The 27,018-nt window shown below is 46.2% G+C and overlaps 1 protein-coding gene across 18 annotated transcripts in view; it reads left to right on the top strand.

The window, feature by feature from the left end:
* znf536 (zinc finger protein 536) overlaps positions 1 to 27,018 on the top strand; it is a 217,669-nt gene that overhangs the window by 100,008 nt on the left and 90,643 nt on the right. For all 18 annotated transcript variants that reach the window (XM_056412195.1, XM_056412212.1, XM_056412193.1 and 15 more), the window contains one exon: positions 11,296 to 13,568. In XM_056412195.1, coding sequence (XP_056268170.1) covers positions 11,297 to 13,568 — 2,272 coding nt within the window. In that variant the 5' untranslated portion in view covers position 11,296. The remainder of the gene's footprint in view (positions 1 to 11,295; positions 13,569 to 27,018) is intronic.

Raw genomic sequence — 27,018 nt, forward strand, 5'->3', positions numbered from 1 at the left:
GTCCCTTTTGGGAAGTCAAGCAAACGGCTTCCAATGTGCTGAGACAGTCTTAGGATTTCTGTTCAATGGTTCAAGGGGGGACCTTTTCCCTGAAAAGTTTGAAATGAGACATGTTCAATACCTGGACTCAAGTCATGGTTTTTAACTTCACTAATATTGTACTTCTTCAATTATGTCCAGCCACGGCCTGTCACGTCCCACGGATCAGGCTTTCACTTCATCTCAGATTTCCTATTGAAACAGGGATAATACAGTTGTGTTTTTGTTGAGGGTACTAATGTTGACTGTTTTATGGCGGATTGTACGTGATTCCTATTCGTTGATGATGTTTGTTTGCCTCAATAGATCTGTGTGTGTGTGTGTGTGTGTAAGATGGGTAAACTCTATTTGATATGCCCAGCCACCGCTATGTAGAACAACAGCGCGAGGCTTCTATTGTTTCGTGCTGCTCTGTGGGGGTTAGCTGGCACTGCTTACGAACAGATGTGTTTCAAATCATTGTTGTTATTTACCAGTGATAGGCTGGAGCTCAAGAAAATGTCCCCCTGTTCTGATTTATTCATTCGGACAGTGGATTTACGCAGAGATGCTGGAAACCTGGATCTTTTCTGCATGGATAGATGGCCATATTTATTATTCATGAAGCTAATGCATTGTTTCTGTTGCTTTATATCTCTTCTTTTTTTGGTTTCTCTCATCCTGCTATTTTTTTCTCTCCCACCCCCCCACCTCCCTAAGTCCCTTCCCATCTTCTCAATGGCACACTGCATTCTCTCAGGCAAAAGGTTGGCAGTTAAATGCCTGTGTTAAAATGAGAAGTTTGAAAGACGAAGCGCTATCTCTGTATTTTTCTGTATGTGTGTGTGTGTGTGTGTGTGCGTGTGTGTGTATGTGTGTGTGTAAACTGATTTAAATCGCTCTTTGAGCCCTACAGAATGGCGCTTTAAATGTTAAATGGGGGTTGAAGCCTGCCTGAACTAATTTGTAGGGCTTTGCACCATGTTGACATTTAAATGTGATAAGAATAGCAAACTGTACCGCCGACCTATTTTGAAGATGCTTTCGGAATACATTCACATCAACTGTGGCCTATAATTAATAAAAAAAGACAGGCCTCCCTCGCTCCAGATTTGATTATAATACAACCTTATAAACACACCAGGGATAGATGAGAGCAGACGAGGGAAGAAGAAGAAGAAGAAGAAGAACTAGGGGAGGGAAGAAAGAGAGAGACGAATAACAGGAATAAAATACAAGAGAAATGATGGGGGCAGGAATTAAGAGGGAGGTGGATTGCGAACACCTGGTCTTTGAGGCAGATTGCGTTGGCTGGCTGCTGTGCTATCACATTACTGTGATCCTGCCTCTCTTGTTTGTCAGAGAATTGAGGAGAGAGAGAGACAGGGGGAGAGAGAGAGAGAGAGAGAGAGAGAGGGTGGCGGTGGTGGTGGGGGGGCGGGGTCGGGGTGTGCAAAATCAGCATGCAAATAACACCACATTGTTAACTTAATCAGATGCAGGGGGAGAGAATATGGAAAGGGATAGGAGGAGTGCGGCGGGGTTGAAGAGGAGGGGAGGAGGGGGTTTGCCAAGGAGGTGAGGCAGAAAAGAAAGAGGGATTTATTTATTATTTTCGTCGGCGATGGGAGATGGCATTATAACCCACCCACACCCCGGCTCCACCTCCCACCAACTGCCCACATCCAATACCCCGGGGCTGCTCTGGGGTGTGTGTGTGTGTGTGTTCAGCGTTCCGTCAAGTGGCGGGCACAGAGCGAGCTAGCTAGCTAGCCGGTGTCAGGCGTTTTCATGACGCCTTGCCGTAAATGTCAAAGATATTTCTGCCGGGAAAAATAAGGACGAGCGTTCGCCATCGACGACGGCGTCCGATGCGCTCCTCATGAAGACGAAGCCGCTCCTCCCAACACGCCGCAGCTGCGCCGTTTGAGGATTTTGTTTTAAGAATCCGTTGTCGGAGGTTAGCACCTGATCAGACAGGGAAAGATTATCGTCTCTGCGCAGATTTTTGAATGTTTTACAGACGTCTGTGTGAGTCTGTGGGACAAGTTCACAGAGTGGACTCCAGAGAGGTCATTTCCCATTCTAACCAGCCCCTGCCCTAAAGAACCTAGCTCCCCACAAGAGCATGCATGTATAACAGTGCATGTGTGCATCTGTGTGTGTGTGTGTGAGTGTGTGTGTGTGTGCCCGCCTCTGTGTGTGTGTCTTTTTAATGAGTGTGTGCATTGTAGCTTTTGTTGTGGAAGATAAGTCTGTGACGATGCTGAAGGTCAGGCAGGGCAGAGAAGAATGAGAGCAATGCAGTGTTGGCCGGGACAGACCGCTCCGAGCTGATGCTCATGGTGCGGACAGACGCACCAGTCCTGGACCACGGCCACAGCATACCTTCTGAGACCGACACACACACACACACTTACAAACACATGCACACACACACCATATACATTTGCACAGAACATTTATCTTAATCCTTATTATTATCTTTTACTTGAAGCCAACTCGTCAAATGTGAATGCTTGGTCATTGTCCCTGCAGACGCTCTTCATACCCTCTACATACCCTCCACATGTGTTGTGAGGACAAAATGTTCACAAAAACACACACACACACACACACACAGACATGCTTCATTTGTTTTTGGTCTACACTTGAGCTATAGTGAGTTTCTAGGTCTGTTTGCATGAGTTTTCAACCACAATCTGAAGAAATGTGTGTTTGTGTGTGTGTCACAGTGCGTTTTGGAGTCCGGTGGTGCACAGAGTCTCCTGTGAGGCTTCACCCAACTTCTCCTTCCTGCTTTAATCACGGCTGCCTTTCACTGAGGCGTTGGCACGCAGACGCTGACATGTCTCTTCCTCTCTCACTCCCGTTTAGTTTTTTGCCCCCCTCCCACTCCTCTCATCTTCCCTCTTTCATTTATTTTATTTCCTCCCGTGAATCTATTCACCCTCCCCCCCCCTGATCTTAAGAGCAGTCGCCACGGTGTTTTTCTGATAAAGTCAGAGAGATAAACATGCTCACTTAGGCCCCCGAGGCCCTCCGCCCTCTCTCCCGAGAGCACACCCTTCCAAAGCACTTCCTCTGCCACAATTAGTCTGTAATAAATACACCCTGGCCTTAAAGTAGATAATGCACATTTCACTCCCACTCGTTCTTTCCTTTCATATTGAGTGCCACATTAGCTCGCTGTAAATATCGGACTTTCGAAGCCAAAGGATGGGAAAGAAGACTGCGGTGAATTGCCCTTTTTTTCTTCTTGCTCTTCTCTCTTCCTCCTCAGGCACGCCGTCGAAAGTGCGTGAGAACAATAGCCGTCGTAAGGCCACTAAGAGATATTGTAACACACATGCGGAGAGTCGCAGGCATTTCCACTCAAGCCTGAGCTTCTTGATGGCGTTGATAAGATTAGTTTGCTTTCTTAAACAGGAAGTCTGCTGCTTGAAGAAGAAGAAAAAAAGAAAGAGAAAAAAGACACTGCCTGGTTGCATAATAAGTTTAACTACATCTCAGAGCCGAAGTTCCCTTCAAACTCTTCAGATTAACGGTCGAAGAGAGGAGACGCAGAAATTGGGAGAGGAGAGCGATGGAAAGGAGGGAGTTTATCAAAGTGATGGAATAAAGAGAGATTTAACACGGTCATATTAAAAAGACATGCGGCAGTTTCAATATTTAAAAATCCCATTTGCTTCGACAGAAGAGCTTTTTCATTCAAGAGCATATGGCGGCGGTACCTGTATCTAGCCTCCCTCTCCTATCTCCATCAAAGAAAAAGGGGGGAAGAAGAAGAAGAAGAAGAAGGGAGCGAGGAAGGGGGCTGAGCGTGGAAAAAAAGGAAAAGAGATACTTTCAAACAGACATTCAGACATTGAAGAATCATTCAATTATCGGCGGCATGATGTAAAATAATTACCTGACTCGCTTCCTGTAATGAGTGCCGCTAATTAGACATAGACTTTTGTTTTAGAGAGAAAGTCCCAAACTCCCAACAGCAGAGAAGCTGTGAAAAGAGATGTTGTATGTCGAGGTATAGCACCCCATCCGTTCTCACACACACGCACACTCGTACGCACACACACGTGCACACACTCACACACACACTGGCTCACTTGGCTTGAAGACGCAATGTACCTCCCGATGTATGCACACGCAGCTCTCGGTAAATAGTTGAGAGTGCAAAAAAAAAGAATCCCTCTTCTCTTAATTAGCTGTGTAACAATTAAAGTCTCCTCTTCGTAAATTGAACCTTTGTCTCCCTTTGCCTCTCTAGTTTGATTTCAGCACCTGTCACAACAACCCCTCCCTTTAACACCACCTCCACAGCCGCCGTACACACACCACCATTACCCCCCCCCCCCTCCTCCCCACCTTGACTGTAGTCATTATGCAAAACTCTACCAGAATGCGCTCAGCATGAGCGGAAGAAAACAGCAATTATTTCTGATATTCTGTTATTTAGGCCGTATTGACATTCAACTACTTTCCCTTCCTCTCTGTTTGTCTCCGTCTCGCCGCCACCTGAGAAACCGAGTGAGACTCCACTCAGGTTTTTAGTCTCAGCCTTGAGTCGTGTATGTCATCACCGCAGTCACTCTGCAAGAGACAAAGGCAGCGCTGGCCCCATAATGTGACCTACAGATTTCTGTGTGTGTGTGTGTGTGTCTGTGGCTCAGAGGGTGACCAGTGATGTAAGCTGTGACAGATACACTGTGGTCATTGTCTCTCTGACCTCTTTCTTTACCGCAGTCTATCCATGCGTGAGCGCTCTGCACCGCCACAATTCTTGTCACACACACACACACACACACACACACAGAGCGCACGCAGCGTTGTATGTCCTGGTTCTCTGACTGACTTGACAGGGAGTAGAAGAGTTTAGTCACGAGACACGCAAGCAAGACCAGAGCACACGGGTACATGACCAAACATCGGAGCCAGGAGGAAGTCGATCGATGAGTCACACCTCGGCATTAAAATACATACAATAACAAAATAAATGTGTTAAGAGGGAGCTCTAGAAGTTCAAATCTGGAGATCACACTTTTTTCTCTAAATTTTAACGCCAGAAAATGTCATCATATTTTCTCCACTGGGAGTTTACTTTGGCTGTGGTTTCTTCCAACATAGGCACAGCAAGGAGAACAGCCCCCCCCCTGGTGCTCGTGTTTTTGCATGATTTACATTTAACAGGCCGTACTGTTCCAAGTTTGTAGTGATTCACATTTTTGGGCGAGGTATCAAATGTATTATTTTCAGGTCGCAATTGATTTCCAGCCATTTTACTGCACTGCATGAATCAATATGCAGATACTTAAAAAACTATGTCATGCCTGTGCTTGTCAACAATGTGGCATTGTTAATGTACGTTTGCATTACAGTATGCAGGGAAATTGATCCAACAATGGCTGCCTGGAACACATTGCAGCATGAATACATTAAAAATTGGAACTACACAAAAGATAAAACAATCCTTAAATCACGCTTCACTTTGTAATTCAACTCAAGTCCTTCACATGTGCTCTCCCATCAGGACTGTATCAGTGACCGAATATATATCAAAAATAAATTACCTCGAGCCATCGCCAGTTCAGTGGCACACAACTTACTATAACCATGAAGTGTATATATGTAAATATATATATATATACAGGACTGTCTCAGAAAATTAGAATATTGTGATGAAGTTCTTTATTTTCTGTAATGCAATTAAAAAAACAAAAATGTCATGCATTCTGGATTCATTACAAATCAACTGAAATATTGCAAGCCTTTTATTCTGATTTATTGCTGATTATGGCTTACAGCTTAAGAAAACTCAAATATCCTATCTCTAAATATTAGAATATCATAAAAAAGTATACTAGTAGGGTATTAAACAAATCACTTGAATTGTCTAATTAACTCGAAACACCTGCAAGGGTTTCCTGAGCCTTGACAAACACTCAGCTGTTATAAATCTTTTTTTTTACTTGGTCTGAGGAAATATAAAAATTTTATGAGATAGGATTTTAGAGTTAAAAGAATAAAAGGCTTGCAATATTTCAGTTGATTTGTAATGAATCCAGAATGCATGACATTTTTGTTTTTTTAATTGCATTACAGAAAATAAAGAACTTTATCACAATATTCTAATTTTCTGAGACAGTCCTGTATATATATGAATCTAATTTTCCGTCGCTGAACTTCACTAAAACAGCGACTGCTTAGCACATGTTTGGCGCTATTAATTCAGCGCCCGCCGCTTTATTCGCTGCAGCAGGGGTCCGTCCACGCTGCTGTGGCCGCTATTGTAGAGCACTCGGGAGGGGAGAAGTGCTCACACACACACACACACACAGAAACAGAGACACAGACAGAGACATCTGCAGGTCACCATCATCATAGTGGGAATAATACCAGGGATGGTTATCATAAAGGGAAGCTTTGAGCTCCCGGCCGTCTTGGGAAGATGATTTGGCTGGCCCGGAACAATGAACTGTGGGAATCCGCTTGTCCTGCATTGATCTTCCTCCCATGGCATCCCCTGCAAGGCTGTCAGAGCGATGGGCGGATAAAAAGGCCCACAACATTTTTCTTTCCCCCCCGCTCTCGCTCCCTCCCGATGTCTTTCTTTTCTCTCTGTCGGGGGGGTAGGGGGAGGAGACGCTCCCACTGATCAGCGGGGATGAGCTGAAAGTTGAACTACCTGTTGACAGGAGCTCTTAAACAGCCCTCAATGACATATTGTGCGAGAGAAAACAGGAGGGGCCCGGGGCTCCTGTTCATTCAGAGTTGGCACCGATCTATCGGGTCCGTGCTCATATTTTCAAGGAGTTTTTTTTATTTACTTATAAGTTTGACAATTTTTGGATGTTGTTTCTGTGTAAAAAACAAACAAAACAAGGATGCGTCTTCTGGCCTTTCTATTGTTTTGCTTTACAAGGTGTCTGCTCCAACACACACCATGGTGCATCAGAATGCAGCTGGTGTCTTTTGGCCTCTTTCCGGCTCCTAGTGGTAGTAGTTTTCAAATGATTGTAAGAATATGCGTTCAAAAAGAAATTGCTAAACAGACAATGTGTGTTTGTTCATTTCTGTAAACAATTACAGAAATGACATATTTCAAATCAAATGGAGAAGCTTCACATCTTCTTTTTTGACACTGCAGAGTTTTCACATTTTGATCAAGAGGCTCCAGGGATGGGATGGAGTTGGGATTGAATCCGCCGGGGGGGTCGTGTGACTCCCTTCTTCGTGTTTGCCTCATTACATAAAGTAATAAAGCAGAAAAGTCAAAGAGCGAAAAAGAGAGGAAGGAAAACAAGGCTGCTTCTTTATTGAATTAATTAGACACCTCGCAAAGACCACCTGCAATAGAAGCCAACCCCAAGCAGGTGGAAACGCACATTCGCTCCGTTCTCCCCCCAAACGTTTCGGTAACTGGATTCTCAAATCATACTCACAGCTTCTGAAGGCCTCTTGCGGCTCACACTTCATATTTAGCATTCAACTCTGTATGGAACACATGGTAAACAGCCGTACAGCTGTAACACTGCCCCCCCCCCCCGCCCTCCATCCTCGTCACATTAACGATTTGGTGGGAATATGATGGAATTCAGTGCATTGTGAATAATGATTGATTTGTTTAATGCAATGAATTACTTCATTAGGACTTAATGAGGTATTGCATTGCGATTAGTCGATGGGATTTCTGTCGATACTTGTCAAAATAACAAAGTAAAGTCCAACTAATGGCTTTTCGATTCCTTTAGTTTCTCCCCCATCTTGTCTTAAATGTCACAGCAAAGTTTCACGACAAAGCTCGGGCCCCGAAAAGTAAATTCACGGAGCATATTTGCTTGAAATTGTTTATTTAAATATGAATTCATAACAGGTAGCTCATTCCTAATATTAACACTGTCTTTCATATACTTTATGTGGTTACAATTAGGGAGAAACACATACAAATCCCTTCTGCATTTATGATGCATGGTGCCATTGATAAGGCCGAAATGAACTGAGCATTCAAATGCTGACTGAAATACACTTCCATTGTGTTACAGATACCACTTATAATTAAGCTGAGGCTCGAAGAGGAGAAAAAAAGCAGAAAAAAAGAGAAAGAAAAAAGAAGAGCAGAGGAGAAAAATGCATTTAGAGAAACTGAGTGAAATCAGTTTCTGTGTGTGTGTGTGTGTGTGTGCGTGCATGCAGGTTTCTGTGTGTTTACGGGTGCACATGACGCTTTGCTGAATATTAAACTACAAACTATAAAGAGAACAACTGAACCGCCGTGAGAAAAATGCAAAAGGAAGTCTTTGTGGTTTGAGAAGGTATCAGAGGGAGCCGATAGTTTTTTTTTTAATGAGGCAGCATTGCTGTACATGCCAGGAAATGATAAGGTTATACAGGTTAGAGCAGCGGCCGACAGATACTGTACCGGCACACAGCGGCAGAGTGCATGTGTTGTTCACTCCGGAGTCGACGCAGCCATGGCAGAGACAGAGAGACATAATGGGGACAAAGTGGCACCGAGTCTTCCCTTAATACGACGGGTAAGAATGAGAAAACCTGAGCCTGAAAAGCAGAGTACGACAATACTGCGTACGGTTGACCCCCCCGCTCCAACTCGTGCATGCGACGGGCAGTTCTGCTCTCAACTCGGGGCAGTCAGGGTGAGCTGTTGTTGTGATATCTGCTGGGCAGCCATTTGATCACACCGGGTGAGTTGCACAAGTGTCTTTTAGAGGGCATGCGCATATGGAATTGTTGTCTGTAGTCAAAGGGGTTGTGTGTGTATGTGTGTGTGTGTGTACATCACCCTCAGATTCCTCGCGTGTGTGTGTGAGTGTGTGTGTGTGTGTTGTGTTGATGTGAGCAGAGGGAGGATGTCACATAAGAAATGTCCTTTTTAATCAGGGGGAAAAAATATAAAATGACTGGGGAGCGGGGCGAGCATATTAATGTGTCTCATTTGCATACGCTCGTCAGCCAGGATACGTTTATAAAAAATAAAAAAACACAAACTGGATTCGTCAGTTCGCTTCACATTATTCCATTGTCTATCTGCCTTTGTTATATGTTAAAGATAAAGGCAGAAATCAAATTGAAGAAAAGGGCAAGCTGCTATCTCCCCAAATGAGCAACAGCTCATCAGCCGAGTTTAAATCACAGATTTCTATTCCAAAAGGCAGCCGCCTTTATAAAAAAAAAAAAGGGGCCCATTCAAATAAGGTCTCCTCCGATATATGCACGCCCCCGCGATGGAAGCTGGCGGTGTCACGTAAATACAATTTAAAACCAAAGCCATTCAAAGCAGTCTCACAAAGTTTTATCTTTCTCACCAATATATATATTATTCCCCCCATATAAATGTATACATACACCGCCTGCATATGTGTACATCTTCAATCAAGTGTAAACTTTTTTTGTATTTATTATAAGGCCTTTTTTTTTACGACGCTTTATTTCTCAGACGAGTGCGGCATTATTCAAGTCACACGAGAGCGCGGCCATAACATCGCTCGTAAATTTAAGTGGGCTTTGACAGGGGCATATCTCGCTGTTCCCCATAAGCCTGCAGAACATAGCATGCCCATTATATTCTTGATGAATTCAGTAAAATTGCTTAAGATACATGGGGGGGGGGGGGCACACAAGGGGAACTCAAAGGGCAGCCCACAAGTGTCACATTCCTTTAAACACAAGTGGAAGCTGCTCACAGTGTCTAATTCATGTCCGCAAGATAAGAATCCACCATCGGCAGTGTGTTGGAGGGGCCGGTGGCTCAAAGAACAGGCGGCCCTTATGTCGACTAACCTCCCACTGACGGGCGATAGTGACGGAAGAGGGGAAACATTCAAATGAACGAGGAAACAAAGCAAGCCAAGCACAATGCGAGTCCTCCCTGCTTTCAACACATACTGTAGGTGGAGAGAGGGGGGGGATAGAGAGAGAGAGAGAGAGAGAGAGGGAGACAGAGTCTTGCAGAACCTCGGCTGCCCTCTGTGCCTGTAAAGTGTATACCGAACATGTGTGCACATATTTTTAACGTTGGTGTGCCCCATTGCTGCCAGATTGTGTCCATAAGCTGTATAAGATGATCCCACTTTCCTCTAAAGTGAAGTCACCTCATGCCAGTGCTCTACGCTGCCGGTCCATGAAAGGACTTCTTTCTTTTTTTTCTTTCTTTTCTGATGATTATAATCACGCGTTATAGCACAGTGGCTTCCACAGCATACTAATCAGCTTAATGAGATATTATACAATATTTTGTTGACCAAAGCAGAACCGTGGTTATTGTTTCTGAGGGCTTGACCCCTGCCAGCAGCCAGAGGAAGTGTGCAGATAGATGTGGATACCCCTCCATCTGGAGAGCAGATGGATCTGCATTAAAACCAATGTTATTATTATTATTATGTTTGGGGGTGTATTTGTTTCCTGATGTTACACATACGAAATGGAAACAATGACAGCCAGAAAGCATTGCTATGTTTTGGTAGCATTACAGCAACCCAGGAATACAACATTGCTCCGTGTCGCACAGCAGCGGAACAAGCAATGCAACTTTGGCAACCTGTTTCAACACAGCCAACGGTTGTTTCCTCCATCCTAGACACTATATATATTTTTTTAAAGGATCTAGGTAGAGAGAGAAAGACAGGCAGAGAGATAATTGGGGGAATCGAAAGAAGCAGAGGGAGAGCAAAGTGATTCACATCAAATGTAGTGCGCATCTTTAATGGAATTTTGCACCAAGACAAGTGTCGTGGCAACAAGATAAGACTGTTGTGTTTACTGGAGTAACCCCTTGGCTTTAAGTGCTATTGTTAATATCATAATTGTAGTATTGCGGTGGCTCCCCGACAATGCCGTTGCTCCGTTTCATTAAGGCGTGTAATTGGAGGAATTCTGATAGGATGGGCACAAGTAGCTTAATTATACACTGCTCACTGTGTTTACAGAGTAATTATTCCATCCAAAATGGTGTTACATTTTGAAAAAAAAGTTAGATGGAGTCACAGCATCTCTCACAGTGCTCTGTGCATCACAGGCAATATATTTTACTTCCCTTCACTGGTTGACACAGCACAGGTGTTGTTGTTCCTAATAGAAGAATCACATTAGTCCTGAACATGTGGATGGAAAAGATTATATTCACAATCTGGGAAGCAAATACTACGAGCACCATGTATCTTTTCAATGCAGTGTACATTATTTTACTTTGACTTTTTCTGAAGCCTAAGTTTCTAATTCTATTGATTCTAAAATGTCCCTTCTTTCTGTCTTGTTTTACAGGATGGAGGACTCTAGTTTGTGTCTTGTTGTGTCGTCAGCAGCGCCTGACGCTGATGACCATCTGAGCAATGCTGTGTTAAATGGCCGCTACCCCATCAGTCAAAAGCTCCACCAGCTTACTGCCCAGCTAGGACACGCCTTTCCTGACCTACACTGCCCACAGCAGATCCCCGAAGAGAAAGCAGCCACGCCTTTGGACGAGAAGACCCACCACGCGGCCCTGGCCAGTCAACCTATCAGCAGTCAGATGGCCCTGCTCGCCAATCAGCTCAACCGAGACATTGACGCAGGGGCACTAAGTGGGTTGAACGGGCGCGTTGACCTGCAGCAGTTTCTCAACGGCCAGAACTTGGGCATCATGTCCCAGATGAACGATATCGAAGATGACGCCCGCAAGAATAGGAAGTATCCCTGTCCACTGTGTGGCAAGCGCTTCCGTTTTAACAGCATCCTGTCCCTGCATATGCGCACGCACACAGGAGAGAAGCCCTTCAAGTGCCCCTACTGTGACCACCGAGCGGCTCAAAAGGGGAACTTGAAGATCCACCTGCGCACCCACAAGCTGGGGAACCTTGGTAAAGGCCGCGGCCGTGTCCGAGAGGAGAATAGGCTGCTACATGAGCTGGAGGAGAGGGCCATCCTCAGAGACAAGCAGTTGAGAGGGAGCGGCAGTCTCCTCCAGACACCTAAAACACCCCATTCGGGCATCAATAGCAGCTCTAACACCCATCAGCAGCAACTCGGCTCAGCCTGTGGCCTCCTGCTACCCCCCTCTGGCCTTGCCACTCCAGACACAATTCCCCAACCGTCTTCTTCACCCAAGCCGGCTGGCACCCTGGATGAACAGTCCTTGAACCCAACTACAGGCTTCCGCTGTACCTACTGTAAAGGGAAGTTCAAGAAGCGCGAAGAGCTGGACCGCCACATCCGCATACTCCACAAGCCCTACAAATGTACCCTATGTGAGTTTGCTGCCTCCCATGAAGAGGATCTGATAAGTCATGTGGAGAAGGCCCACATCACAGCCGAGAACACACAGGGTGGTGCCGGTGGCACGCAGGTGGCCACCGAATTCCGCTGTGAAGTGTGTAGCCAGGTTTTCAGCCAAGCTTGGTTCCTTAAGGGCCACATGCGCAAGCACAAGGACTCCTTTGAACACTGCTGCCAAATCTGTGGCCGACGCTTCAAGGAACCCTGGTTCCTGAAGAACCATATGAAGGTGCATCTCAACAAGCTGGCAATCAAGAACAAGCCACACCAGCCCAGTGAGCAGGACATGGCTGCCGTCAATAGCATGAGCAATCTAGCACAGGAAGCTCATGCCAATCTTTACTCCCGCTACATCTCCTGTCTTCAGGCAGGGTTCCTCTCACCAGACAAACAGGGCCTGAGTGAGCAGCATCAAATGTTGGCTAAAGCAGGGATAGCCATGAAGGAAAAGGAGATGCTGGGGAAGCTGCTGGGGCCAATGGCAGGAGGTATGGGCCATGGGCTGGGAGAAAATGAGAAGCGCTCACTCCTGGGTTGTCTCAACCTTGTGCCACCACTGAAATCGAGCTGCATGGAGCGCCTCCAAGCCGCTGCAAAAGTGGCAGAGATGGACTCCCTCAATAGCTACCAAGCCTGGCAGATAATGGCTCGTGGCATGGCTATGGACAGGGCCTTCATGCCGAAGGAGCAGCACCAGCACCATTTACCCCCGGGACAGGAAGATGAGATGGGTGGTGCTGGAGTCTTGGCTTCCTTCTCAAAGGAGAAACAAGACTACTTGATTGCTTCCAATGATAGCTCCAAGCAGAAGCAGCTCTCGGAGTCCTTGCAGGGATCCAAGGCCGCTGGCGGAGGCATGATATCCATGAAGGAGGATGGAAGAGGCTTCGACAGTCACCGTGACTTAATGTCTGTTCACGGTAGTTCTGAGGCTCCTGGAGCACTGGCTGGCTTGGGAAGCCCAAACATCGACTACAGCCTCTCCGTCCTAAAGGAGAAGCCTTCAGAATGCCCCGACTGTGGCCGGGTCTTCCGAACCTACCATCAAATGGTGGTCCACTCCCGCGTTCACGGCAAAGACAGGCGAGGCATCGAAGAAGCGCTGCAGCAACAAGGTGTGGACGAACGGCGTGGATCAGCCAGTGACCCCGAGTCCCAGTCCATCAGCCGCTCCACCACTCCTGGTTCTTCCAATGTGACAGAGGAAAGCGGAGCTGGAGGAGGACACTCCCAGACAGGAAGCGTCCAGGATGACAGCCCACATCCCTCCTCACCATCTTCAGGTAGGAAAAAAAGAGAATCAGAGAACGACTGACAACCACTTGTATCCTATGGTCAGTCCGTAGATAACTTGATTCAAATTGTATCCATTTACATAAACTTGGTAAATTACGAATCCTTCTTTAATTCAATGTTACTGTCACTGTTCTCAAATCCTACCCACCTAGTTCCGATTATGAACCCCTTTTTAGAGTGTATAGATGTGTGTATTAACCTTTGTGTCAACTCAAGCTCTATAAAAGGGAATGCACAATTACCCAAATACCTCCCGAAGAATCAGACACACATTCCTCATATAACTCGGATACTTAATGTCTTTGTTCAAATAACACACAGCCTCAGAGAGTGGTTTGCTTTTATAGGATACTTTACACACACACACACACACCCACACACCTACACCCACACACATACAAGCGGGAGTACATACAGAAACATGCATATACATAGATTTATTGAGTTTAAGTGTACCCTGTACTGCACACATCATAAATCCTCAGGTATGTACAGGTCACTTGATATAGAAACAATTGCCCCCTGACACTTCTGTGTTGTTGTTACCTTTTACATGAAGCCAAACAGAAGACTTAGAAGCAGGTTAGCAATCTGCATCCCTGTGGAACGAGAGTAAAGACGGGAAGCGCAGGGACAAACTCATTTTAACCACAGCGATTAATAAATGTCTCTCGTAAACATGTTGGAGACAACCAGAGCCCTCCCCTCTCCATACCCAGCAAACACAGGCCGGCCGGGGCTAGATAAGTGTATGTTTAGTGGGATTAAGGGAGGCTCGTTGCTAATGATTACACAAGTTTTTAAAGGTAACTTTCGCTCGCTCCTCAGGGCACTATGCTGGCGTTAAGAAGCGCGCGTGGTAATTAGGTCACGACTACGCGATAATCAGTCGGTTTAAGCTAAACAAGACACTAATTAAAGATATACATATAAAGCAGGTCAAAAGAAAACAGTGAACTTCATTTGCAAAAGCGAGGATGTGCTTTTAAGTCTTTTGAGAAGGAGAAGAAAATATAAATAAATATAAATCAGAGTGGCTTAGCTTAAGGCTGTAAGCAACTTAATTCCTCCAGTGGAGACGAAATTGTTTATTTATTCACAGAGGCATGAAGTCCTTATCGTGCCCGTGTAGTGTGATGGGTTTGAACATGGGACAGGCTATGTTTATTTTAATCTAAGAAATAATAACAGACATCCCCCCACCCCAATTAGGAATTAATGAAAATGAGAGTGAGATAAAAACCTATTTTCTTTATAGAGACTATTAAACATTACACTTTCTCAACAGGGTGGGGGTGTAGCGGATGTAATTATCTTCTGAATTTTAATGCTGGAAGTTTCTCTCTCTCTCTCTCTCTATTTCTCTGTCTCTCTCTCTGTCTGTCTCTTTTGACTCAAGCACTTTGAATCCATTGAGTACAGCTTGTGGTGTTTCAACAACTTCAGAAGTACTATGTTAACATCTAGTGCGCAATATACAAAATACAACTAGCGAATTACAGTAAAATAATAATTGAGAAAAAAAAAAATCCAATAGCATTTACCACCGAATGCTAACAAAGCATAAATAAATACATTTGATTTAGCTGAGTGGTTAAATCTTGCCCCCTGGGCACCATTTTTGGAGAAGGGGGGCGTAGGATTAAAGAAACATATAAATACAATATTAAAATAGTGTATTGACAACTTTGCACGAGAGAAGAAAAAAATGAGGGAAAATCAAAGCCTGCTGGTTTCCACGGGGCCTTATTGTTGCCCTTCATGCTGTCTTTGTGTGCCGTGGGTCCTGGGAGTGTGTCTCACCTTGAGTCAGAGGCTACACTGCTTGATACGGAGGCTCTATTCAAGCTCTTTGTCAATACGCCACTGTCATATCTGAAAGCCATGTCCTCACATTGTTGTCGCGCAGCTTTGTGGGTGTGCGTGCCAAAATAGGATGTCAAGCCGCAGTTAACTGCTCGGGAGCATGGCAGAGGTGGAAAATAGATTTCGTAATATAATAACAACGGTTAGGCATGCCCGGATCAGAACAGACAGGGGTGCAGTTTCACTGTACAAAGACGGAAAAGTAAACACATTTGACATTAAGAAAATTATGAATATGTTGGTTTTGTTACTTCTTGCTTTTTTATTTATTATCAGAAGTCTGTCTTCGCAACTTACACAATGTGATTAACATTTCTGAGCTTAGGGACTCTAAATTAGAAGCTTTGATGTGTGAGAAAAAAAAACGTGTGTGAAGAAAGGTGTCGTGCATGTTTGTTGTGTGTGTGTGTGTCTGTGTGTGTCTGTGTGCGTATGTGCTTTACAGTATGTGTGCATGTCACGCTGTTTTCTAGTGAACAGGATGTGGCTTCCGTACCATCGTCTTCATCTTAATATCTCAGGTTTGAAAAAAATAAGGGCCTCCAAGTGAGAGTGTCTGTGTGTGTATGTGTGTGTGTGTACCTGTGTATGTGTGAGTCGCTGCCCCGCCACATACCCGCAGCGATCCTGAGTTTAAACTTGAATTATAGTAATCAAAAATAACATCTCAACTGTGAAAGAAGGTCAACGCCGGCGCTTTTGTCTTTTGAGACGCCGCTTGTTTAAAGGCAGTGAAAGAAATCGCACGACGGAGGAAGAAAATAGCAGAAAGAAAAACAAAGGCCTCTGTCAGAGATGTCCTTTAAAGACCTTCCGTACTACAATATAGCTCTACAGCTAACCTCTAGCATGTTCCTCAGTCAATCAAATTCGTAATTTATTTCAAGAAAACAAAAGAGGTAATTACATTTCTGCCCATCACCATCTTTTTCTCCTTCTGTTTGATTATCCTTGGACTGACTTCACCTCAGCGCGTTATTGTTTCCCAGCTGATCCGGCCTCGAAGGAGAGAAAACAAACCGTGCGTTGCACTAGATGCGCATATTGATGTTCAGCAACAGGTAAATGTGGCGCGAACGCAAACCTTTCGCATGTGCAAAGACCTTTGGCAAGAAAGCCTTTTTTTTAAAGAGCCAACTCTTACATGCAAATAACCCCACCATTGAAAATCCTCATTTTGTACGATTGCGTCTTTCTGCTGCCACAATGTAGGAAGGATGTAGCTAAATGTGTAAGAAATAGGCTTTGCTGCACGCATGTAAGGCCTAGAGCAGTTCTCTTTACATGCACCTATACAACCTTCCCACTCTACCCCTAAACCCCACTCCCACCTCTTGGCTCCCGGCAGGAAGAGACTCTATACACTCCCTCTGCTTCACTCTCTCTCCAGAGAATCCGCTGTGTCTACAGTCTTTTTTTTTTTAAAGAGGAACAGCGTTTTAACATGGCGAGGATTAGCCCGCATATCCCTGGTCTTTACCGCAGCTCAAACAAGCAGGCAAAATGCTCCATACAAATTGAAATTGGATTTGCCAACTTGACGCCTTAGGTTATAAAGCATGGATATTCATCTAATTGCGTCGGTACAATGGGGGCGTAATTACACATGCGGACAAACTGTTACAGTGTAATTACTGTGTCATTAACAGGGAATAAAGTAGAGTTGAAGAAGATCCAGACTGCTATGAATATGCATGGCGACGAACCCGATCTCGCTCGCTATTATCTGCTAATATTTAGTTAATTTGAATTTTCAACTGGCAACATCAGAGAGGATTACCTTTAAAGGAAATTAATAATATCATTTTTATTTTATTCATTTTTCCATCTATGTCGGTCCCCAAAAAATACTCTATGTCTCTCATCTGCTGTCTGTCTTACTTTATTTCTCTCTTCCTCCACTATGGCTTAAAAAGTAGTTTTATCTGGGGCCATTCCTCAACTTACAGTAGTGTTAAGGGGTATGCAAAATAAAATAAAATGGTGCCTACAGTCACGATGAAGAGACTGTAAATCATAGCCTACTACCTCCCCGCCCACTCTCTGAGCTACATACATAAATTGTGTAACTTAACGTGCTTGATTTGCGTCATAACGTACTTGCAAACACGGGACTTGCACCCCGGAGATCGCCGTTCATGTCCTGCGTGAAACCCAAGCAGTCTGAACTTTGGTTACATTTGCTTTGTTTGTCTATCACACCACCATGCCATGTTGAAACGCCACGTTTTAAAAAGTGATGCCAAGGGGGTCCTGACTTGGGATTAATCACGAGTGTCGGATAAACAGATCAACCAGGGTGGGTAAAGTGTACCTCTTGTCAAGAGAGAGAGAAGGACACATTCAGTTACTCTGAGAAGCCAGGATAGCTACCATACCTCTTTCCTTCACACTGCAGCCAACACTTTGAGAAAGAGGCAAGCCCCCCGCAAGCGCACGCCCGCCATTACATCCGAGTGTAAAACTGTGTGCATTAAAGAAAATAATGAATTTTGTCTGGAGTTTTTTTCCCCCTCTGCATAAATTACTTGTTTCTTTGTAATTGACATCCGTTCCTCCACTGCTCCTCCACCCCTTTTGCACCATTCTTCTTTTCTCTATAATCAGGGAACTCAGTGGTTACAAAACCTGAGCTTTCTACCCCCCACTCATTTGTAGGAGTCTTGCCTGTCATATCTGTGCTTTTTATGTGTCACCAAACTTAAATAGACAGTCATTGTGTTACAGGCACAATCACTCCCCGAGCTGTATTTTTGTACAGTAGGTCAGGACTCTGGTGTCTGGTAAATGATAAAAGTTCTATTCAAACGCACTAATTGTCAGTGTGCCGCGCTGATTGACATGTCTCGGATAAATGCAGACTTAGTATTTTTGTACACGCTTGCACAATATAAAAGGCCAATTTATTTCTCTGTTCTTCTTTCTCTTATTCCTCGCACAGTTCATTTGATTTCTCTCTTCCTTTCTTGCTCCCTCCCTCCCTCCCTCGCTCTCTCTCCTGCCCCGTCTTTCAGACTCAATTTGTAAATATTACCCATGGTGGGAATTAGCCCTGGCTTTTTAGATATTTTAAAATTCCAATTGTATTCCAACGAGTGTGTTTGATCGAGGGGAAGGACTGCGAGCGGGGGTTGGCTCCTCAGTATTCCTGGGTGGCTATCAGTGGCTAGCCGTGTCCTTATGAAACATTTATCAGCTCCGTTTTATGTCTTAATGATCACGTTAGGATTCCCTGGTTGGTTATGAAGCTGGGACGGGATAAAAAAAATAAAAAAATGGACTGTTGAAAGAGTGAAGAAGAGGCGATGGAAAAAAAGAGAAGAAAAAAAGAACGACACGGGCAATCCAGAAGGGAGAGACTGAGCAGAGTGAGAAAAAAGGAAGAGATGACAGGGCATCACATTCCTCAGTAAACAGCATCACATTATGCCATCCACTCTTTTCAACTCCAAATCGTTGCCAAAACATAGCTTACCTTTCTCCTAGAACAAGCTGGTTCTCACACACACACACGCACACACACACACACTCACATACCCTCCTCTCTCCCTCTTCCTCTGTCTGCCCCATTCCTTTTTATGTTTTTATATTTAAAACATAATATTTATCTTTCCATAACAGAAGGCTGCCTTACTACGTCAGGTCGACTGTTTGCATATTAATATTCTTAATACATCAACAAGCTATCTTCTCCGGTGTCATTGCTAAAACGGAGCGAGGACGGGGGAAGAGAAGGTGATTCACACGAGCGCGACTTCTCCACTGCCGCTCTTTTTTCTTTTCATTTTTTTTTTTACATGCTGGGGGAACTCAAGTCGATTGAACATGCGAGAGGAGAGGCTCAAAAGTAACGGGCAGAGCCTCTGAGAAGAAAAGAGAAGGAGAGAGAGACGGAAAAGATGGGAATTAACGTCGCAGTCACAAACCCGCGCTGGAGTGTGTGTGTGTTTACGCAGCCTCGACCTCAGGATGCGCATGTAAATGCACGGAGTAAATGCGCGTTTGTTCCTCCTGCCGAGCTGTGGGGGGGGGGGGGGAGTTTCTCTTCTTTTGATTGTTTTTATGTGTGTGCTTAACAGCGGGGGGTTGGAGGGATGGAGGAGGAGGGGGTGGGGGGTGGAGCTGAATGAGGGCCAATGCCAAGTTCCCCCTTGTCGGCTGACAGCTGCCTGACTCTGTCAATGTGGAATTCCTGTGAAACGAGGCAGGGCTCCCTCGGTCAGGGAATGCAGATGGACGGCAGTGGACGGTGGGCGGCGTGGATGGCTGGGGAGTCGGGGGGGAGGGGTTTGTTTGAACAAGTTAACTTGGGCATTATTGGGGTTCCTCCTGTGTATGAAAGAGCAAGAGAATACATTGACCTTTGTCTCATTAAAAATGGAGGGGCCAGGCATGTGATACCATGAGCGAGGAATCTCTGGCTTGCTGTTTCCTTTCTTTTTTTCTTCTTCTCATCCTCCCCACTTTCTCCTCTTCTCTCGCTCTCTCTCTCCTCGCTCTGTCATTCTCTCAGTTTGTCTTCCCCTCCCACCCCCCCGCCTCTCTCCCCTCTCAATCTCCTCCTCTTAACCCCATTGACAGGTCACATGAAAAGCCTTTTGTGTCAACATCAGGGCGCTGACACGAGAGCAGAAAGCGACATGAAAAATGCGGCGTTTTTTTCTTCTTCTTCTTCTCTTTCCTTACTTGTAGCTACCTCCTCGTCACAAAGGGGGGAGAGGGAGGAAGGGTGGAAAAGTGAAGGGAATTAAGTCCAGGGATTAAGATCTCTGAGCTTTCGTTCCCCCCCCCCCCTCCGTTTTTTTCACTCTCTCCCCCTGCCACATTCCAATTGTTCTTAAAATATTTGGCAATGTCAATTAGTAAGTGAGCAGAGCTAGCTGATGAACACAATTTTCCAGGCGACTGAGCACCCTATTGTTGTGGAGCGAACAGCAGATTTCTGAGGTCATTATCATTCCCTGTTAGCCGTGCCCAGCTGCTCTCCTCTTGGCTCCAGCCAAACTCCGCTCTGCTCTCTCCCTTCCCCTACTGCTCCTCTCCTTTCCCCCTCCTCCTCCTCCTCCCCCCCTCCTTTTGCCCACACCACGTTCACCAGTTCAGAGCTGGTTGATAGCAGGCAGCAACAGGGGGCCTTCTTCCTTGCAAGAGGAGTGATGGGAGGAGCTGGCTCGGGGTGAAGAAAGAAAGGAGGCGAGAGTGAGATGGATGTATCTGGGAGAGCGGGGGAAATACAGTAAAGGCAAATGAGCGAGGGGAGGAGGACGCGGTCGAAGAAAAAAAGAACGATTAAGCAAAAGAGGGGCACGGGGGTGCGAGTGGTACGAAGGGGAGTGGGCAGGCTCGGATCAGGCGGCGACTGAACACAAGGGGGAGCATGGGAAGAGTGAAAGAGGGAAGGTAGGATGGAGATGATCTGATGCTGTAGTTTGGGTGTTGAACGTGGCGTTGCATCCATCAAACCTAACGTGAGGTCTGCAGTAACAAGCTGCGTGGCTTTTTCTTTCTTTTCTTTTTTAACCTCGCTGCGTTACCGAGCCGACGGTTCAGCAATCGAGCGGTTTGGAACGTGTTGGAAAGGAATGCAGGAGAAGAAGCTGCTCCAAAATATGGGATCGCACTGAGAAACACTTTTTCTTTCATAATTGTCTGGATTGACCTCAATTAGAAAACATCACACAGTGTACTTAAAGCTATTTTCATTAAAGAGAAGCGGTGCGCTGAAACATACTGCTGTGGCTCACAGTGCAGTGGAAAGCACACACACACACACACGCACATGCAAATCACCACACATTCCTGCTGTTACACTTTTATAAAAAAGAATTTCAAAGGGTTTCTTTCACAAAGCGTAAAGCATCCAGGTATCTGCATCTTTCAGTGTTCTGTTGTTGTTGTTGAAGAAGAAGAGATGATGAAAGATCCCTTTTACTCAAATGCAAAAAACTAAATATAGATGGAGTAAATAAATAAAAAATCTTTGACTTTCTTTTTTTTATTTGCCAGTCGTATACCTCCACATCTACATATATGGCATCTTGGCCCTCCTCCACCTCCTCCTCCTCCTCCTTACCTCTCCCCCAATAAACCATCACCACATCCCACCCATGGGTGCCCTCCTTCCATCCCTCGCTCTGACGTCTTTTCCACAGCAGACGTGCACATCTTTGGAAGCAGAGAACGTGTGTGTGTGTGTGTTTCAACCTTCGAACAATTGAGGCGTTTGACAAACCAGGCCCGCCAAAATAAAAGTCGCTGCCTCGTTAAAGCAAAGCTAATAAACAAGTAGACTAGTCAAGTAAACGAGTAACACTAGATAGATAGATAGATAGATAGATATATACTTTATTAATCCCCAAGGGGAAATTTGTCGAGTCACTACTTGTAATCAGTAAAAAACAAACAAAGAAAAACTGTCCACGAACAGACCAGCAGGGGTCATGCCTTTTATCCGCTTCTCTTGCATGTTTGTCCAACCTGTAGGAAGTTCACGTTAGTTAACGCTGCTCGGTTGTGAGTGTCTGGGTTAATCAGACTGTGTGTGTGTGAGAGAGAGAGAGAGAGAGTAAGAGAGAGACAAGTGAAAAAGGGCGAGCGGCATCAAAGCGTTGCTCTCAGCTGCAGCTGCCAAGCTTCCTCGTCCCCAGTTAGCAGCCATCCAGCTGTCAGGCTGCGCGAAGAGGAAGAGAGGGGGGAAATCTCTCACCAGCCATATGGTCCCCAGTTCTGTCGGAGACACTCTACGCTCCGTGGGCAAATGGCAAACTCATATATCTAATCAACACTCTTAATAGCCAGACCTGAGACCCAGGATCTTTTCAGAGTCTCGCCTTTCAACAACATGGTAAAAGGGAGTGGGTACGGGACACGGCCCGGGCACTGGGAGGGTAGCCGGGGCCGGGGTTACAGGGGTAGCGGCGCGTACCCCGTGTGCATGCGTTCGTCTTAGAGGACAATGCGTCTCGTTGCATGTGTGTTCGTCGTACTCTCAACGACTCGTGTGTAAAGAAGACTGGGATCAGCGGCGCGGTTATCTTCCCCACTCAGCCTCTCAGCCCCCGAGCACATTAGCTCCTGCTGAAGATGTGAATCTGGAAAAAAACTAAACTGGGTATGGAAATTATCACCGTAAAAAAAAAAAAAAGAGAAAGAAGCAAGATCATTTCTTTAAACAGCTGGGACAATATAGTTGTGAGCAACTGTTCCTCATATGCAAGTAAAAAGACCATTTTTATAGTGGGACTTTATTCAGCGGTGGATTTATACACATTTGGTTGAACTCATGGTCGCAGGTACAATCAATTACTGATTTCATCTTTTACAGAAAAATATATTTATTTTTTCCTGCATCGTTTTTGGCTTCACAGTTTATGCCATAATAACAAAAAAAAGACATACATATTCTTTTGGTTTCTAAAGACTGACGGTGTGAATGGCCTTCTCTGTCAAACAAATGAAATTGTGCCTGTGCGTATTTGTACGTCCAATTAGCTCCTTTTTTAAAGCATTTCACGCAGCGTTTGTCCCATATTCAATATAGATAGTCATAAATGCAACATAAATAGTCATAGATGCAACGTAGATAGCCGGTTACCATTTAGTGTCCATTTAGTGTCCCCTTCTGAGCAACACACACACACACACACACTTGTGTGTTGGTAATAGATTTTGGGCAACAATGGAGCTCTGTGGCAAAGAGGCAGAAGATGCATCTGGCTTTCGATACACAGTCAATACGCATAAGAAGGATACATTCATTGTTGTTGCAGTTTTTTGTCCGTGGCTTTTTTCCTTCTTTTTTTTTTTTTCGCCCACAATTAAAAATTTGCAAACTCATTCGATGGAGGTGAAGCCCGCGTCACCGTTCCCCGGACGCCATTTTGGACGTCCTTCCGCCCGACGCGCTATCGCGACAGTTACGCGTGCAGCGGATTGACTTGAACCCTTCCGCTAGTGGAGCAGAAGCCGTTAGCTTCAGCACAGCTAGCCCCAGAGAGCGCGAGCTTGAATGCGGCTTTGTGCCGCATCCGTTAGCGGGATGCTACACCTGCTCTCCTAATCCCGGCAGGCCTCCGCCTCCAGTCTCTCCGGCTGCAGAGCAACGGGCTCCTTATGGCACAGCAAGCCGCGCTGAACCGCACGGAGGTTTTGTCAGCATTACGGCGACATCGCTGTGTAAAGCTCGGAAACAACCGTGTGTCTCCCCACCACTCTCGGCGGGGACTGAAGAAGCCCGTACCCCTCCCCCCCCCCCCCGCCCACCTTCCACCCTCCTCTGGCTTTTTTCTTTTAGGCAAACAGCTATTAGTGTACACGGATGGAGCGCGGAGACTGCAGTGGAGGTACTGGATGTAGTAATTGGTATGTGTGGGAGAGCGAGACAGATAGAGACAAAGACGGAGAAAGTGGAGTGACGCGAGGAAGAGAGACAGCTCGAGAGGGAGGAGTGGGGAGAGAGAGAGAGAGAGATGAAGCTGGGGCGAGAGGGGAGGAAGAGAAGTGATCCAAGTCCCACAAATCTTTGCTCAACCCAACAACCTGAAGCAGAGGCCATTAAAAGGCAGGGCGAGCCGGGCGAGATAGCAGCCGAGATGGATACGGCGGCGGCGATGGTTTGGAGGGACGGTAACTTTAATGGCCCCACTGGGTTTTTAATGAGTGTTGTGCCCCAAACAAAACGAGCTAATTAGTGTTATCATCCATATATCAGACCCTACACACACCCGTGGGTTCTCTGGCAGACACACTCACACACTCACACCGTTGTACGCCGTCGCAAAAGAGCCTGCTTTTAAAAGCATTATAAAACGTATTACGTCTGTCACACTATACTTTGCAGGACACAAGCCTCACACAATTGACTTTCCCCTTTTTTTTCTCTTTTCTTTATCAACAGACAGAAATTGAACCGTCGCAGCTTTGTTTCTTTGTGATTTCGATTGTCTCAACCTATGCGCCCGCACTCTCTTACAGAGCCATTTCATCCTAAAGTGAGCCCCCCTCCCGCCCTCCCCTTCCCTTCCACTTTCAAACCCACAAGGCCGTGCCCTGTTTGCGAGGGGAGCGATTATGTCTCCACTGGTTTAAAAGGAAGGATAACAATGCCACAAACGGGCATTGGAGAAAGAAAAAAAAAAGGCTCACGCCGATATCCCGGCATTTGGACTCAAGCCGCTGTTACCTGCTCGTAAGCCGCGTGTTTGTCACGCCATCGCCTCCGGTTGACCACGCCGCCCCACCAGCCCCCTCACTTTATTTCTCTTGCACTAAGCCTATTATAAAATCAATAAACAATTGAGCTTTTTTTTCTTTTTATCCCCCAGTCCTTTTAAATCTTTTTTCTCCTCTATATATCCTCTGAGATGAAGGGGAGGCATGCAGGCGGAGAGCGCCGTGTAGGAAAAAATAAATAAAAGAAAAAACACAGCTCAGTAACCCCCCGCTTTCAAAGTCTTCAAGTCAAGTGAGTTTGTAGTCTCCATGTCAGGTATTATCCAATCGTGTCTCTTCCAGCAGTGAGCCTCGTAGACCTGCTTCTGACCATCAGACCTTTCATTTCAACTAGAACACAGTCCTGGGAAAGGGAGCGACACACATTTGGTTCAAATGAAAGAATAATTCCCCTCCCTGATCAGATATTTATCATATATCGTGTCAATAATATATATGTTGTACCTCTGTTTTCCAGTTGGTATTTGGACCTCAGGCCCACCAGAGGGGATCCAGAATGTCCAACTGGACTTTTTCTTTCCCCCATTCACTTCCATCACTTCCATCACTTCAAGTTGGCGCGATTACGGGACGCTCACGGGAATGATTGAGGGATTTTTAATTGTCACATTCTCGAAATGTAATAACCCCTTCAGTTGATAAAAATCAACAAACACCAACTCCTGACAGCTGATTTTTCAAATTTGACATCAAGAATTGTGGCGTTTACAGATTTTAATTCCTTCTGTCAGTTTAAAGTCATATTTCAAAACCCAGCACCAGCAATGTGGAGATGACAATATAAACTTCTCTTTATTCCGGCCGTCACAGAGAAGTTGGACATTAGAATGTCTGCTACCAAGCTGTGTGTCCCCCTCCCTCTCTCCCCCACCCACCTCTCTAGTTTTTCTTTTTCTCCCCCGTTTTCCAACTTCTCCCTTTGTTTACTCCTCGAGTCTTCTTGGAGTGCAGGTACAGTAATTAGCAGTGATCAAAAACGGCGCAGGTTTGCTCTTCTTCTTTCTGCTGATGCGTTTGATGTATGCATGTCATTGTGTGTCGCCGCATCATCATTCGCACGGGAAATCAAGCACTTTGTGGGGAATACAGCCTCCTTTTTTTTCCCGCTCACGCTTTAGCGGATCCTTCTGGAGACGTGGGTGCGGTACCGTTCCCCAGATTGGGACACAAGTAACGGTCGTCTGTGCGCCCGCTGCAGGCGGTGGCCCGGCTTTATTCGTGTGAGACACGCGCAGCCTGTTGAGCGGGGTTTCTCTCCTGCCCCCGGCGAAGCTCGCCCGTCCGCCGCGCTCGCTGCGTGCAGTGGCCGTGGACTTTTGACTGCGACAGATTTCGTCAAGCTGTCGATTGCGTCATCTTGGACTCCGTTCCCTCCGTCGGGCCTCCATGATGGCTGACCCTCCTCTCAACACGCATGCTATTGGCTGACCCGCCGCCCAATCGAGTTCTCATTGGCCAGCAACTCGGGGCAGGGGGGTGGGGGGACTGCCTCGAGCCAGGCCTTGATTGGATGACTCCAAAGATCTCTGTAAAATCTCTCGCCAGGACGATAAAAGAAGCGGGCGGAGACGTGGAGCCGTCTTCGTGGATGGTCACGCGCTCTCGTCAATGGTCGCCAGTTGGTCCGCAGAGACCGAGGCCCCGCGGTGCACCCGGGTTAGCGTTGAGCATTTGGCCCCAGCTCGGTTGCTACATTCCCAGGGTTTCCCCCCCCCCCCCCTTCACCGCAGAGACCCTGTGTGGGCCGCTGGTGGCGACTGTGCTACAGGCAGCATGGCGTGGCCATGTGTGTCACATCCCCCCTTGTCATCCCCGCAGACGGAGGGCTGTATCATGGCTACCGTCCTGTCACACTTGGATGACGCCTCCTCGCCTCGGAGTTTGACAGTGACTTGCCTCAGTGACAATTAGCATCAGAACCAGCTTTCTTATCCACCTGGTTCAAGAGGTCTGTGTGCTCGAGATTGGCAGGCGTTTCCGCTCGCCCATCGGCGCGCTGCTGTCATGCTGCGCCGCCTCGTTCGCGTCTCGGCTTTATGTTTCCGTCGGCTCTTCTTCTGTCCGTTGTGGCACCGGTGAGCCATTCAGTCCCCCCCCCCCAACCCCGCCCATTTTTCACATCGCGATGCCCCGTGTGCATGTCGACGCCTCCCCCCGGCTGCCCTCAGATAGCGGGCGACTCCGGGTCCCCGTATGCGGGGCCTCTCGCCACGCTATCACACCTCCATTCACCAGGAGAGCTGTAGAGAAAGAAAAGCAAGCATCCGCGGTACCCTCCCTTTACTCCATGTGTTTTGCTCCTTCTTCCCTTTATTTCCACTGGGAGGGACATTGACCTCA

The sequence above is a fragment of the Pseudoliparis swirei genome, chromosome 4, assembly GCF_029220125.1.
Source record: "Pseudoliparis swirei isolate HS2019 ecotype Mariana Trench chromosome 4, NWPU_hadal_v1, whole genome shotgun sequence".
NCBI lineage: Eukaryota > Metazoa > Chordata > Actinopteri > Perciformes > Liparidae > Pseudoliparis > Pseudoliparis swirei.